Raw genomic sequence first — 15,862 nt, forward strand, 5'->3', positions numbered from 1 at the left:
TACAGTAATGTAAAACAATAATGTAGGGGTGTCTGTAGTAGCTGAGTGGGTAGAGAGATCTTCTGGTAATCGGATGGTTCACCGTCGGTCCATTCAGTCATCGTATCAAAGTGTCCTTGAGCCAGACCCCAATGACTTGTGTAGGATACTTCAAATTAAACTCACGCTTTATTTACCGGTAGTCTACATTTAGTCTACATCGACACGTTGTTGTATCAGCTTTAAAAAATAATAATAATAATCTAATCTCTACACGCACTCTACACACCCTCCGCCAACCTGGGCAGAGCAACGGACTTGAACTCATGCTTCCTTCATGCTTGAGTGTCCAAGTTGCTCTTTTACACCTGACAAAGGGGGGATTTCCCTGGTTGGATGTGGAAGGAACACGTTATTCCCACCAGTTCCTTTCCCCTCCATCAGGTGCCCCGGTTGGCCAGGGGGGAGGCAGTTTAGAGACCAGGATTACTGCATGTTTTTAACCCATTCTGACCGGGCACCCATTTTGGTGTCGGCATCATGTTATGCTTTAGCTATTGAAAAACAGCAGATCTACAAGCTCTTAGCGCGCCACCGAGTGGCGCGCTAAGAGCTTGTAGGTCTGCTATTTTTGAAAAATCGAAGAACGACTGACATTTTTAGAATCTGATCTCAGGTCAGAATGGGTTCATCAGACCAGTGTGTGTCCAGTGGAAACCTCGTATGAATCTGATCTCAGGTCAGAATGGGTTAAGGGTACCAGGAGACACGGGGAAGAACATGCAAACTCCACACAGAAAGGCCTTCGTATATATCAGCTTTTTGAACTATATAAAACTGTTTTTCAAAATCGTAAAACATGGCAAGATAGTTCCCTACTCCCATATATAGACACAAAACCAACCGTGGAGCAATCTGACTTCTATGCTCTGACTGTAATGTGTGTGTGTGTGTGTGTGTGTGTGTGTGTGTGTGTGTGTGTGTGTGTGTGTGTGTGTGTGGTGTGTTCGACCGCAGGACTTTGTGTTCTACGCCCCGCGGTTGCGGATTAACAAACGCATCCTGGCGCTGTGCATGGGCAACCACGAGCTGTACATGAGGAGGAGGAAGCCGGACACCATCGAGGTGCAACAGATGAAGGCTCAGGCCAGAGAGGAGAAGCATCACAAGCAGATGGAGAGGTACAGGAGAGCACTCACTCATGCATGCAGAGTACTTAAGATCCCGTATATCAGTGGTTCCCAAACTTCGTCAAGGACCTCCAAATTGACACTAATTAGCCCGCGGACCCCCCAATTGAAGAGATATGCTAGGGACCCGCATAAGAGAAGATGTTTATGGCTCTATAGCAGTGATTCTCAACCTGTTGTAATTTCAAGGACCCCCAAGAGCAACATTTTTGGCAAGTTTCTGACATTGTGCGGGGACCCTTCTTTGTTTTTCAAAGATAACCTTTTTAACCCATTCTGACCTGAGATCAGATTCATACGAGGTTTTCCACTGGACACACACTGGTCTGATTAAGGACCCCCAGTTTGACATGCATTAGTCTACGGACCCCCCCATTTAATGGCATTTCTATCTCTTGAGACCCCAAGTTATGTGTACAAATGGAACCAAATGGACCCGTTAAGTTCCATTTGTACACTCTGAGTTAGAGCCATACGGGTTAATTTTGGTTCTAAACTATCATTTAGCTGGGGAGCTCAAGGGCCCCGTGGGGGTCCCCGGACCCCACTTAGGGAACCACCGCTGTATACAGTGTGTGTATAAGGAGGGGGGGTGTGGGGGCACTGACAAACACTGATTCAAGGAAATTCTGCTTGACACGAGACTCTGAATGATGAAAAATAAAGTTGCGTTAAAATATGGAAAATGTATAGGCTAAAAACAATGAAATAAAATACTGTGCCGTGTGGCCCCGGCACAGTAGCTGGCCTTTGCGAAATCACAGAGCTATATATATAGCTCTGTGATTTCGCAAAGGCCAGCTACTGTGCTGGGTGAAACCTGCAGCGTAGCTTGCAGTCTGCAGAGAGATATATCTCTCCTATTCCCTTCTTCAGTGTCTGGGTAAAAAAAAAACATAGACAAATATTGATCAAGGAACTTGATTTGCATAGACAAGAACACACAATCAATCAGTAATGCCATTTCATCTCTATATTGTGGTTATACATAAAACAGCCACTAGAGGGTAGCGTCACCTAAATTGTATTATTAAATTAATTGTGAAATAATCTTCCATGAAATCTGGAGACATTTTCAACTATTTTTTTGAAATATATATATATATTTTTTTAAATAATAATAAATCTGATGGTCAATGGCTAAATACAATTTGGATGTCCATGACATTAAAACACCAAAAGGGGTTCCCGCCCAGAATGGGATTTGAGAATCGGCGCAATAAACTACTGTACCTACTAAACTACCTACTGTAAAACCACCACAGGGCTACTAAACTCCTACTGTAAAACCACCACAGGGCTACTAAACTACCTACTGTAAAACCACCACAGGGCTACTAAACTCCTACTGTAAAACCACCACAGGGCTACTAAACTCCTACTGTAAAACCACCACAGGGCTACTAAACTCCTACTGTAAAACCACCACAGGGCTACTAAACTCCTACTGTAAAACCACCACAGGGCTACTAAACTCCTACTGTAAAACCACCACAGGGCTACTAAACTCCTACTGTAAAACCACCACAGGGCTACTAAACTCCTACTGTAAAACCACCACAGGGCTCAGCTGGAGAACGAGAAGAAGAAGAGGGAGCACGCGGAGAAGGAAAAGGAGAAGATCGAACGAGAGAAGGACGAGCTGATCGAGAGACTGAGACACATCGAGGAGCAGACGCTCCGAGCACAGAAAGGTAAACCTGAAAACACCTAACCTAACCTAAGAGAGACTGAGACACATCGAGGAGCAAGACGCTCCGAGCACAGAAACCCACACAACCTGAACGTTGAACATTCAGTGGATTTTCTGTGGTCTGGCGTTTTTCTCTGTGGCCCCTTTTCCACCGGTTGGTTCCCAATGGGAACCGGTTCAGTTCTTTTTGGTTCTTAAGTCCATGACGCGGAGGAGAGGACACGCCACCAGCGCCCACAGCGCTGGCCATAATAATAATAGGCACATGTAACTGACTGTGTGTGTGTGTGTGTGTGTGTGTGTGTGCAGAACTAGAGGAGCAGACGCGGCGTGCTCTGGAGTTGGACCAAGAGAGGAGGAGAGCGAAGGAGGACGCCGAGAGGTTGGAGAAGGAGAAGCGCGTTGCAGAGGAGGCCAAGGCAGAGCTGGCCAGACAGGCTGTAGACCAGATGAAGAACCAGGAGCAACTGGTGCGTGTGTGTGTGTGTGTAACTGTGTATGGTGGGGTTATCCACATTGTGTGTGTGTGTGTGTGTGTGTGTGTGTGTGTGTGTGTGTGTGTGTGTGTGTGTGTGTGTGTGTGTGTGTGCATTGAGGTAGGTTGTCGGTAATGACAGTCGGACCAATAGTATGTCTAAACTAAAGCCTGTACCACCCTCAGTATCAGGTCTGTGTCATGCATGGTCAGTATCATGGTCAGTATCATGGTCAGTATCATGGTCAGTATCATGGTCAGTATCATGTCAGTATCATGGTCAGTATCATGGTCAGTATCATGGTCAGTATCATGGTCAGTATCATGTCAGTATCATGGTCAGTATCATGGTCAGTATCATGGTCAGTATCATGGTCAGTATCATGTCAGTATCATGTCAGTATCATGGTCAGTATCATGTCAGTATCATGGTCAGTATCATGGTCAGTATCATGTCAGTATCCTAGTCAGTATCATGGTCAGTATCATGGTCAGTATCATGGTCAGTATCATGTCAGTATCATGTCAGTATCATGTCAGTATCCTAGTCAGTATCATGTCAGTATCATGTCAGTATCATGTCAGTATCATGTCAGTATCCTAGTCAGTATCATGTCAGTATCATGGTCAGTATCATGGTCAGTATCATGTCAGTATCATGTCAGTATCATGTCAGTATCATGTCAGTATCATGTCAGTATCATGGTCAGTATCATGTCAGTATCATGTCAGTATCATGTCAGTATCATGTCAGTATCATGTCAGTATCCTAGTCAGTATCATGTCAGTATCATGGTCAGTATCATGGTCAGTATCATGGTCAGTATCATGTCAGTATCATGGTCAGTATCATGGTCAGTATCATGGTCAGTATCATGTCAGTATCATGGTCAGTATCATGTCAGTATCATGTCAGTATCATGTCAGTATCATGGTCAGTATCATGGTCAGTATCATGTCAGTATCATGTCAGTATCATGTCAGTATCATGTCAGTATCATGGTCAGTATCATGGTCAGTATCATGGTCAGTATCATGGTCAGTATCATGTCAGTATCATGTCAGTATCATGTCAGTATCATGGTCAGTATCATGGTCAGTATCATGGTCAGTATCATGGTCAGTATCATGTCAGTATCATGTCAGTATCATGTCAGTATCCTAGTCAGTATCATGGTCAGTATCATGGTCAGTATCATGGTCAGTATCATGGTCAGTATCATGTCAGTATCCTAGTCAGTATCATGTCAGTATCCTAGTCAGTATCATGGTCAGTATCATGGTCAGTATCATGTCAGTATCATGGTCAGTATCATGGTCAGTATCATGGTCAGTATCATGGTCAGTATCATGGTCAGTATCATGTCAGTATCATGTCAGTATCATGGTCAGTATCATGGTCAGTATCATGGTCAGTATCATGGTCAGTATCATGTCAGTATCATGTCAGTATCATGGTCAGTATCATGGTCAGTATCATGTCAGTATCCTAGTCAGTATCATGGTCAGTATCATGGTCAGTGTCATGTCAGTATCATGGTCAGTATCATGGTCAGTATCATGGTCAGTATCATGGTCAGTATCATGGTCAGTATCATGGTCAGTATCATGGTCAGTATCATGTCAGTATCCTGGTCAGTATCATGGTCAGTATCATGGTCAGTATCATGTCAGTATCATGGTCAGTATCATGGTCAGTATCATGTCAGTATCATGGTCAGTATCATGGTCAGTATCATGTCAGTATCCTAGTCAGTATCATGGTCAGTATCATGTCAGTATCATGGTCAGTATCATGTCAGTATCATGTCAGTGTCATGTCAGTATCATGGTCAGTATCATGTCGGTATCATGTCAGCATCATGTCAGTATCATGTCAGTATCATGGTCAGTATCATGGTCAGTATCATGGTCAGTATCATGTCAGTATCATGTCAGTATCCTAGTCAGTATCATGGTCAGTATCATGGTCAGTATCATGGTCAGTATCATGTCAGTATCATGGTCAGTATCATGGTCAGTATCATGTCAGTATCATGGTCAGTATCATGTCAGTATCATGGTCAGTATCATGGTCAGTATCATGTCAGTATCATGGTCAGTATCATGTCAGTATCATGTCAGTATCATGTCAGTATCATGGTCAGTATCATGTCAGTATCATGGTCAGTATCATGTACTGCAGGTATCATGGCCAGTATAATTTCAGTATTTTGGTCCCTACACAGAGTAGAACAACAAACATGCATCCCTCACAAAAGACACACACACACACACACACACGCACACACACTGTCCCTACAAAGATAATAATTCTAACCTGTATGTGTGCGTGACTCCCAAGGCTACCGAGTTGGGTGAATTCACGGCTAAGATTGCCGTCCTGGAGGAGGCCAAGAGGAAAAAGGAAGAGGAGGCGTCAGAATGGCAACACAAGGTGAACTGCTCTCCATACTGTGTCGGAGGTTAGCTGTTGAAAGTGTCAGAACTACTGATTTAGAAGGCATTTTTGTAGAATCGGCCTCAGGATGCATCTGTGTCACCTTATGTAGCTTTTAGCCACTAACCATTCTTTTTAACTTTAGCTATTGAAAAATAGTATCTACAAGCTCATAGCATCTACAAGCTCATAGCGCGGCACTTGGTGCTAAGATCTGCTATTTGTTTTTAAAGGAGAATTCCATGCTAGAATGCTTTCTTATCTTTCTTACCTTTCTTTGTAGTTGTTACGTCCCCATCAAAGAGGTCCAGGTGTTTTTTTTTGTGCAAAAACTCCTTATTGGCTATTTTCCCTACCGTAAGCTCTCAATGAATTGCATTGCATTGAATGGGAATTGAATGGGGCTATGGGGTGTTATGCTAATTCGCTTATTTCCATCGAAAGAAGTAGTAAAGTGTGCCGCTTGGGATAATATTTACATTATGAAGAGAGGATATATACAAAGAAATTATAATTTTCAGCAATGGAAATAAGTGAATTAGCACAACACCCCATAGCCCCATTCAATTCCCATTCAATTCAATGCAATTCATTTAGGGCTTATGGTAGGGGAAATAGCCAATAAGGAGCTTTTTCACAAAATAACACCTGGACCTCTTTGGTGGGGACGTAACGACTACAAAGAAAGGTAAGAAAGCCTTTTAGTATGGAATTCTCCTTTAATGGTGAAAATCTAACGCAAATATTTGAATGTATATTCTTTCACAGCAAACGTTTTAACTCCTATCTTTGCTTCTGGGGGGTGTCCCTGGAACAACATATGTTCAGATGGGGGTCCGCTGCCAAATAGACAGATAATTCTGTGGGTCCTTGACATGAGAACGTTTGAGCACCAGTGCACCACTGATCAAGATTTAGATGACAGTTGTGACCAGATTTGACTAAGAGACTGCCATCGCGCAAATTATGCGAAAAACCTTTTTTCCCTAAATAAGTTAATAGCACAGGCAGACTCTTCACATACTAGAGCATGTCTGAAATAAGTGTCAGAGCAGAAATCGACATGTAAATATGAAATAAAGGCCCAAACATGTAGCTAGGGTGTAATGTTAGTGACCACAGAAGTGAACCTTTCAAGCCTGTTTTTTCAACTCGCTGTTTCTCTGCAAGACATTACGCTATAAGTCATATCTCCAAAACTGGTGGGTCAAACTTAGCCTGGTTAATAAACCAGACTAATATCGCACGGACCGCGGGATATTAGTCTGGGGAGGCTCAGCTTGGATTTCATTTCCAGGGGGGCGGGTTGAAACATTTTCTCTTTGACGCAAGCATTGAAAGTCACTGTACCAAAGCCCGCCCATATTGCATACCGTGTCCCGATTGGCCGCCCCATTTCTCTGGTGTAGGAAATGGGAGTACAATTGAGCCTCTCCAGACCGTAATCCGCCGGCAGGCAATTTCTTTTTGCCAACGGCTGATTCGGTCTGGTTTATTAACCAGGCTAGGTCAAACTGGACAACCAATATGTCAATTTGAAGCTATGATCCCCTGCTTTCATATGACATGAAAAAACTAAAATTCAAAATAATCCAATGGCAGTCTCTCAGTCAAATTTGGTCACATTTGTAGAAACTGGTCTCGGTCCTAAATGGGTGAATTGCCCAGCCCCTATGTTGAAGGCTTTCCCTTCCCCTTCTCTCTTCCCAGGCCATCTCAGCCCAGGAGGACCTGGAGAAGACCAAGGACGAGCTGAAGACGGCCATGACCACCTTCCCGGCGGTGGCGGCCGTGCCGGCGGGCGGCGAGAACGACGAGCAGGACGAGAGCGCCGAGAGCCAGAGCGCCGAGCTGTCCAACGAGGGCGTCAGTGACCACGACCTGCGCAACGAGGAGGAGCGCGTCACCGAGGCCCAGAAGAACGAGCGCGTCAAACAGCAGCTGCAGGTACTGTACTGTAACGTGCCGTTTAAACCCATTTTGGGGCGGGAACCCCTTTTGGTGTTGGCATTATGTTATGCTTTAGCTATTGAAAAATAGCAGGTCTACAAGATCATAGCGCGCCACGAGCTTGTAGGTCTGCTATTTTTGGAAAAATCGAAGAACCGCTGACATAGAAACATAGCTTTTTCAGAAAACTGTCAGGATGTAGAAGACATTTTTAGAATCCGATCTCAGGTCAAAATGGGTTTATGAAATGTAAAAAAGGAAATATGCAGAAAAGGTTTATGAATTAAAAAAATAAATAAAATCACATTTCGTGCTCGGCAAATCAAATCATCACAAATGTGGTACACTGACATACAAAGCTGGACATAGGAGGGGCTAGCGCCCCTCAGAAATCACACTAAAGGCCTTTTCAGATGCGCCTAGTAATACATTTTCAATGGGAGGCGTGCGTTTATTTTGGGACGGGGCGCGTGCTCCTTTTGTACACATCCCCGTGGACTAGACTAGACTTGCATTATGATGAGCTTATTCTTCCTTTTCTCTCACGCTACACGTCCCACGCCTAATCACGAGCAGACCTGGAATCCGAGTGATCCAGGCGACAACGCCTGCGTCACTCGCCTGCGTCACTCGGCTGCGTCACTCGTCACTTCTCGACGGAAGTTTTCATTCCGCCGGCCTCGTCTCTGACAGAAAATGTTGAACTGTGTGAATTTCGTGGAAAAGTGGTGATATTTTACACTAAACGCTCGTTTTCTGCCACAACTTTCAAACTGGATATGAAACTAGAGGACCAGAAGTGCCCTCAAAAAGTTCATGTCAAGCACTGAATGTGACTACAGTAACATGTTAACCCATTCTGACCGGGCACCCATTTTGGTGTTAGCATCATGTCGTGCTTTAGCTATTTAAAAATAGCAGATCTACAAGCTCATATCGCGCCACCGAGTGGCGCGATACGAGCTTGTAGGTCTGCTATTTTTTGAAAAATCAAAGAACGACTTGACATTTTTTAGAATTTGATCTCAGGTCAGAATGGGTTCATCAGACCAGTGTGTGTCCGGCGGATGAATCTGATCTCAGGTCAGAATGGGTTAATTTGCAAACACGTTTGACACCCAACATTGGCGGAATCCAATCCAATCCTCCTCCTTCTCTCCCAGACGCTGAGCTCGGAGCTGGCCCAGGCCCGCGACGAGACCAAGAAGACGGCCAACGACATGCTGCACGCCGAGAACGTCAAGGCGGGCCGCGACAAGTACAAGACGCTGCGGCAGATCCGCTCGGGGAACACCAAGCAACGCATCGACGAGTTCGAGTCCATGTGAGAGAGAGAGAGAGAGAGAGAGAGAGGACAGCTGCCTCCGCTGCCCGCCCGCCCTCTACGCACAGTGAAAATCGCTGATCTACAAGCACACAATTGTGTGATTGTAGATCAGCTTGTAGATCTGCTATTTTCACTAGTTTGGGCTCCCGGGCGGGGGGAACATGTAATCTCTCTTTTGGGGTCACAGGCTAAAAAAGTTTGGGAGCCACTTGTTCCCACTCTCCTCTCATCCAGCTGGCGCTCGCTTTTCATGGACAAAAACGGAGACTGCCGTCCTTGTGACTCCCCCCCTGTTGTCCTAACCCTGCCCTCCCGCCCCCTGCCCCCCATAACCTACGTGACAACGAATCAAGGGGGATGGGGGGGGGGGGGGGGGGGGGGGGGATGAGCTGCAGCCGCCTCGTCCGTCTTTGCCAAAGTCCCGAACGCGTCGTCGGGTTAGCCTGCCTGCCACGGAGCGCCTACATTAAAGCCACTCTGCAGTTGGAACAGAGAACCAACCTAGCCGCTACACTCGTTTTTACCCTCAAGCAAAGGGAAATGGAGATACTGAAATGGAAACCATTTGGATTTCTTCCCCCCCCCCCCCCCCCCATTCAGTTTATTTTATTTTTTATTTTTTAGCAAATAACGGCTGTTGAAAGCTTCTTTTTGTTTGGCTTAACAAGCTTGCATTAAGTTAGTATTATCTCCTGTGTTCAGTTGAAAACAAGTATTTGTCCTTTTAAAGTGCTTTCCCCTCTGCTGTTTGACTCATTTTATTAACGCCCTGTTCTTTTGTTTGTTTGTTTGTTTGTTTTGTTTTTAGTTTGTTGACATTGTACATGTTGAGATTTAGGGTTGTGACCCAGGTTTAGGAATAAAGATTTGAGTTTGGGGATAAAATGTGGGTCATTTTCACTCAAGGTAGAAGAGGGTAAACCGTGACTAGAGCTTATCTCGGCCGTACGGCGCCACCAAGTGGCGACAAAGCATTTCACATTCTCCATTATGATAAATCGCCTTTAGCATCCAGTAAGGAGCCGGGTTGGGGTCACTTCAGTCAATTCCAACTGTCATTTTGAAAGTCAATTTTACAGGCATCATACTGTATTCACTTCGTTCGTTTTTTCTGTTCTATTTTAGACCGAATACAGGCACAATTTAACAGCAGGATTTCCAAATGTCAAAGGAAACATCTTTTTGTTGTGAGTGTGAATTGAGAGTGATGTGAAAGTTAAGAACATAATGAATGTAGCAAAGGGAACAAAAGGGAATGCTCCGTGTTCATGTACCGGCTGACATATTAAGATATCATATTACGGACAGAACATGCCACTAAGTAACATTGGAGATAAGCTATCGCCCTCGAAGTGTTATGAAGCTGAGCGCGTTGAAAAAGTGTGCATGTGTGCGTGTCTTATCCTCCCACATCTCGGTGGTTTTGCGGCCCAGTCACCATTGATGGTTTTCTCTGCCTACCAGCTCACAAAGGCACCCAGGGCGTATGTATGGGGATGGACGGACAGACGGATGGATAAGTGCCCCGTACATGTTGTCCGTCTGTCCTTCCATGTGTGTACTGTAGTACAGCACTGTTTCTCAACATCAGGGTCCAGGGACCGCCAGACGCCCCAAATGGGTTTGAGAATATGAGTGTGACTGCAAATATGGAACCAAATGGGTATGGGTCCCATTATTTCGCACACACTCGGAGTTACATAAATCACTGAGGATCCTACAGTTTAGATTGTGGTCTCTGTGATTTAAAAAGAAAAGGTATCAAATGGAAGGTCTGTGGCCTAATGCATATCAAACTGGGGGTACTTGAAATGGAAAAGGTTGAGAATCTACTGGTGTATATATGTGCGTGCGTGTGTGTGTGTGTGTGTGAGTGTCTGTAGCTGTGGAAATGTCCTGGCGCCTCTCTGGCTGGGGAGCATATGAAAATGTCAGTCCTTGACCCCACTGGGACAAAATTGTCTACCTCAACACTCCTTTAACCATGGTGACTGACTGGCCACAGTCCAAACACTCCCACCTGAAAAAGTGTAAGGTCTCGACTTTTATAACGGTCAACTCTTATTAAGAAACAAATTCTGGCATTCGAATTTGGTAATGTCGTGCTATAACCTTTCAGGTATCTCCTGATCAAATGAGTGAAACGTAGTGTTTGTGTAAGACAGTGAAGATGGTGGGCGAGACGTTTATTCTTTTCATGTGATTATGTGCTCCACTCCGCCGCGCCTGGCTTACAGGTGTGCAAAGAGACTCTTAGAAAGTTGGTTTCAGCTGATGTTCTTGGGCGATCACAAGAGGATGTTTTTGGTTTTGCGTGCGTTCATGTGCCTACCTAGGTTATACGACTGAAGTGGTTTTAGTGGAGACGTGCAAAGACTATCTTCAACGCTAGATTTAACACATCTTTTAACGGATCTCCTGCTCTGGATATCTGCTATTTTCTCTGCAGTAGCAAATCTCATTCAGTACAAATACAGACCAGGCCAAATTCATGTTGTAATATCTGATGCTACTGCTATGTGCCCGGACAACAAAACTAGGTGCTTTATTTTTTATGAGTGAACCTTGAATTTTAGTTTTTATTTGCAATATGATCAAATTGATTTGTGGTAATTTGTTACTGGACAGCTGGTGTTTTGATATTTTTAATAGCCCGAGTTTTAAAGGTAAAAAGCACTTGTTGGTAGTTGACTCTGAAGCCTGCTTTTTCTTTACTTTTCTTAATTCTTTGTTTTTTGTTAAGTATGAAGCCACTAAAAAAAAGATTGCATTTGCCAGAAAGCAGGTTAATTACACTGTGCTTCCAACTCGTGATGTTTTTGTTTTTGCAACATGCTCAAATAGACCTATGTACCCAGCAGCATGCTTCAGTGGGTTAATTCATTGGAGGGGACAAAATTGGTTTTAAGGGTTTAGTAAGGAGCCACTGGGCAGAACCTGTCACCTCCAGAGAACACGACCTCAGTCGATCATGTTAGCTGTGGCACCAGCTGTCACCTATATATTATTTCCCATTACGTTCATTTTGCGTGCAAGATGGATTGCAGTTGCACCATTCCATTGGTTCACAAATAAAAGTGTATTAATTTTGAGCATGTATTTCTTTTCTTGTGTGGTCTCGTGGATATTGTCCATAATTCCATATTTGCAATATTCCTCTGTCAAATGGTCAAATATGTTGGCTGTTAAGGAGACTGTCTGGCTAAGAGCAGTGATTGGCATTGTTCTCTACTCTTTGAGGCTCTGTGAGGTGTGAGAGAAATGTAGCATTCTATTGTCTCAAGGAACCTTCTGGATGTTTCTGAGAGAACACTTGTTTACCAAATACTGATCAAATCTGATGTTGATCTGTATGTAAGGTTTCAGACTCCACCCAGAATTCAACTTGTTTGATGTGAAACCTATATCTTGTCATGTTGTGAATGAAATGGGGGGTCTTGACTGGCCGCGTCCAGTACTATGGAGCCGAGGCGGAGAGCAGCGGACCGGACACGGGCCTTCACCAAGCGGCGACCCGAGTCCTCGACCGAGCGGCGGACCGAGAGCGTTCGTCACAGCGGCATGCACCGGGTGAAGAGCAACTCGTCAGCGGCGAGGTGGCCACTCTTCAATACAGCGGATCTGCATGCTCATGTCTCTGTGTTTCGACTAGGCCTGTAGCTGCACAAGCGTTCATATTTCTCTTTCCAGTCATATATTGCATATCACATAATGAACAGGGTTCAAGTCTTCTGAAAAACATTTTCACTGACGCTGTCCATTCTGAAAGGTGAGTGAAGTAAGACGTTCTCAACTTCATCACCTATGCCAGTGTGGCTCAGGCGATAATCCTGGGGTTTATAAACAGAACATTCCGCGTTCAAGTCTCCTGAAGAACATTTTCACTGTCCATCTAAATTCTAAAAGGCTGGTTAAATATAAGTTCCCGATTATACCTTACATGCCAGTGTGGCTCAATAGATAAAAACTAGGCTTCATAAACCAAACGTCATAGGTTCAAACCTCAAAGAAAACTAATACTCAACCAAAAAATCAAACAAAACAAAAACAAAAAAAGAAATCAAAATCAACTGAAACAAAACAGCTGAAATAAACTCAAATATCTCAATAAAAACAAAAAATAAAATGGTTCAATCAAATTAATGTGAAAAGTACAAAAATCACTTTGCTTAATATGTACATTTATTAAGCTCGGCCCCCAGGAGGCCGGCTCATAAAAGAATCCCGCCCCAGAGGCGGGTTCCCAAAAAAGATCCTCCCCCTCCCACCGGAGCCAAAAGAGGGCGTGAGGAGGGAGGCGGCCTGCATTTGGCCTTAAAAAGCCAGAAAATGAAGGTTTGCTCTGAGAAAGATTCAAACCCACCACCTTCAGCTTGGGAGACCTATGCTTTCCTCTTGCGCCACTAGGCATTTCACACTAATAAGAATTTGGAGGTTGTATTTAAGGTTGAAGGCAGAGGTGACAGGTCAAGGGATGAAAATCCTTTTCAGACACCTCTACCCCTTGCCAGAATGATTGAATCTAAAGGTGATGATCAGGGTTCATGACGACTCAACTGAGATTTAGGTTATTGTTTAAAACCATCTGTGGGAACATTTTTACTCTGTTTCCCACATTTACTCTTTCATTGAGCAAACAAGATGTTTAGTTTGCCATAATGAAATTACATTGCATACCAGTTATAGTCTTAGTTTTAGATGACCAAAACTTTTGCACTTTTAATCAACCAGAAATATAATTGTTTTGTTTAATACATTACTTTTGCTGTTCTCACTCCAGACTTTATTTAAACAATTAAGTTGGATATAAAGTTTTCAACTAGTTTCTCAAACAGTGCTGTGACCACAGCACTTCTTTGATAAGCTGAATTAAAAATATAAAAAACCTACTTTAAAGTGAGAACAAATGCACTATCGCCTGTTTATCAAAACCTAAAGTGTTTTGTGATTAGTATATATATTTTTTACACTTACACATTTTTGTTAAAGAACATTTGCTGTTCTCACTTTAGACTGTTAAACGTCTTTAAAGTTTTCAACTCAAACAGTGCTGTTATGACCACAGCTCATCTTAGAATAGCTTATTTAATTTAAAAAGAAATACCACTTTATACACTCATGGCATGCAGCATGTCAATCAAATCAATTATAGGCTGAGCTCCATACTTGTGAACTGCATTCTGTTTTGAGCTAGTGACGCAAGGATACCTTTTTTAAATTGAATCCAACAAATTCCATTTCATGTATTTATTGCAACAAACACCAAACAATTAAATACAAAAACAAACAACAATTTGGGGTAAGAACAGGACTATGGAAATTGTATACATGTGACCATGGCAGAGTAAGAACAGCTCAGTAAATTCAACTTGGGAATCCATTAAAAGTGCTAAGGTGACCACACTGTTGATGTGTTCCACAATGGCAAGAGTAGACAAGCCTATAAGTAGAACTCTGTTAGAACCACAATGGCGAGAGTAGACAAGCCTACAAGTAGAACTCTGTTAGAACCACAATATGAAGGTACAGATCACAAAGACAACATTTCTGCACATTTGGTCATCAACACTGATGTGTAGAGAAGGGATGCCTGCGAAACATACATTAGGACCACCAAGTCCAAAAAAAATCAATGGCCTAAACTCAAAAAGTGCTAAAGCAATTACAAGCAGTTTCCTACTTTGCTCAGTCAGTGCAAACAAAGAAAGACCAAACAGGAAAGCTAGCATGGCCAGTAGGCTTTATAGGGGAGGGGCTAATCAGTGACTACTTACACCTGGGTAATTGGGGGAAAGGTTAAGTGTATGGTTATCAGAGGCATCTTCCATGCCTTTGTGGCATAAGTATAAAGACAAAGGTATATAAACCAAAAGTGATAGGTTCAAAACTCAGAACATTCCCGGTTCAAATCTCCTGAAGTACATTTTCACTGTCCATTCTTATTTCTGAAAGGTCAGTTATGTAATATGTTCTCAACTGCATTTCTCATGCATATGTGGCTGAAGAGTAAAATCCAGAGTTCATTTCTGCGACAGAACATTTTCAATGTTCATCTAAATTCTAAAAGGTGGGTTAAATATAAGTCCCAGATTGTATCTTACAGCCCAGCGTGGCTCAAAAGATAAATCTGAGGTTTACAACCCAAAGGTTACTGGTTCAAAACTCAAACAAAACTAATAATCAACAAAAAACTCAAACAAAACTAAAAGAAACTCAAACTAAACTAATAATCAACAAAAAACTCAAACAAAACTAAAAGAAACTCAAACTAAACTAATAATCAACAAAAAACTCAAACAAAACTGAAAGAAACTCAAACAAAACTAATAATCAACAAAAAACTCAAACAAAACTAAAAGAAACTCAAACTAAACTAATAATCAACAAAAAAGTCAAACTAAACTAAAAGAAACTCAATCAAAACTAATACTCAAACAAAACTAACAATCAACAAAAAATTCAAAAAATATTCAATATAAAAACTGATACAACAAATCAAACAATTAGAGGTTCAAGCCTCTTGAAGAACATTTTCACTGTCCTTCTGAAAGGTGCAGTGTTTGAACCTCCTAAAGTGTGCATTGTTTTTTAACCTCCTAATGAAACTCCTAAAGAACCTCTATATTCTGAAAGGTGGGTTAAGTCAGACATTCTCAACTGCATCACTTATGCCTGTGTGGCTCATGAGTAAAATACAGTGTTTGTACACCAAAGGTTGTGAGTTCAAACCTGCCACAGGACATTTTCACTGTCCATTCTTTATTCTGACAGGCTGGTTAAATATAAGTTCCCGATTGTACCTTACATG

At 42.8% G+C, this 15,862-nt stretch overlaps 1 protein-coding gene across 2 annotated transcripts; it reads left to right on the forward strand.

Moving 5' to 3' along the window:
* The first annotated feature begins 1,000 nt into the window (after window positions 1-1,000).
* Window positions 1,001-12,146, forward strand: LOC310854382 (radixin-like). Of its 2 annotated transcripts, XR_014568900.1 has the most exons (7): window positions 1,001-1,160; window positions 2,733-2,863; window positions 3,172-3,332; window positions 5,682-5,774; window positions 7,488-7,724; window positions 8,891-11,089; window positions 11,124-12,146. XR_014568900.1 is itself a non-coding variant. In XM_083758990.1 (6 exons), exons 1-6 carry the CDS (start codon window positions 1,054-1,056, stop codon window positions 9,053-9,055), a joined length of 894 nt encoding a protein of 297 aa, XP_083615116.1. In that variant the 5' UTR covers window positions 1,001-1,053; the 3' UTR covers window positions 9,056-12,146. The 2 variants fall into 2 exon arrangements, 1 of the variants encoding a protein (XP_083615116.1); XM_083758990.1 differs by having other exon boundaries at window positions 8,891-12,146.
* Window positions 12,147-15,862: the final 3,716 nt, after the last annotated feature.

The sequence above is a fragment of the Protomyctophum parallelum genome, assembly GCF_964188405.1.
Source record: "Protomyctophum parallelum genome assembly, chromosome: 23".
Classification (NCBI taxonomy): Eukaryota; Metazoa; Chordata; class Actinopteri; order Myctophiformes; family Myctophidae; genus Protomyctophum; species Protomyctophum parallelum.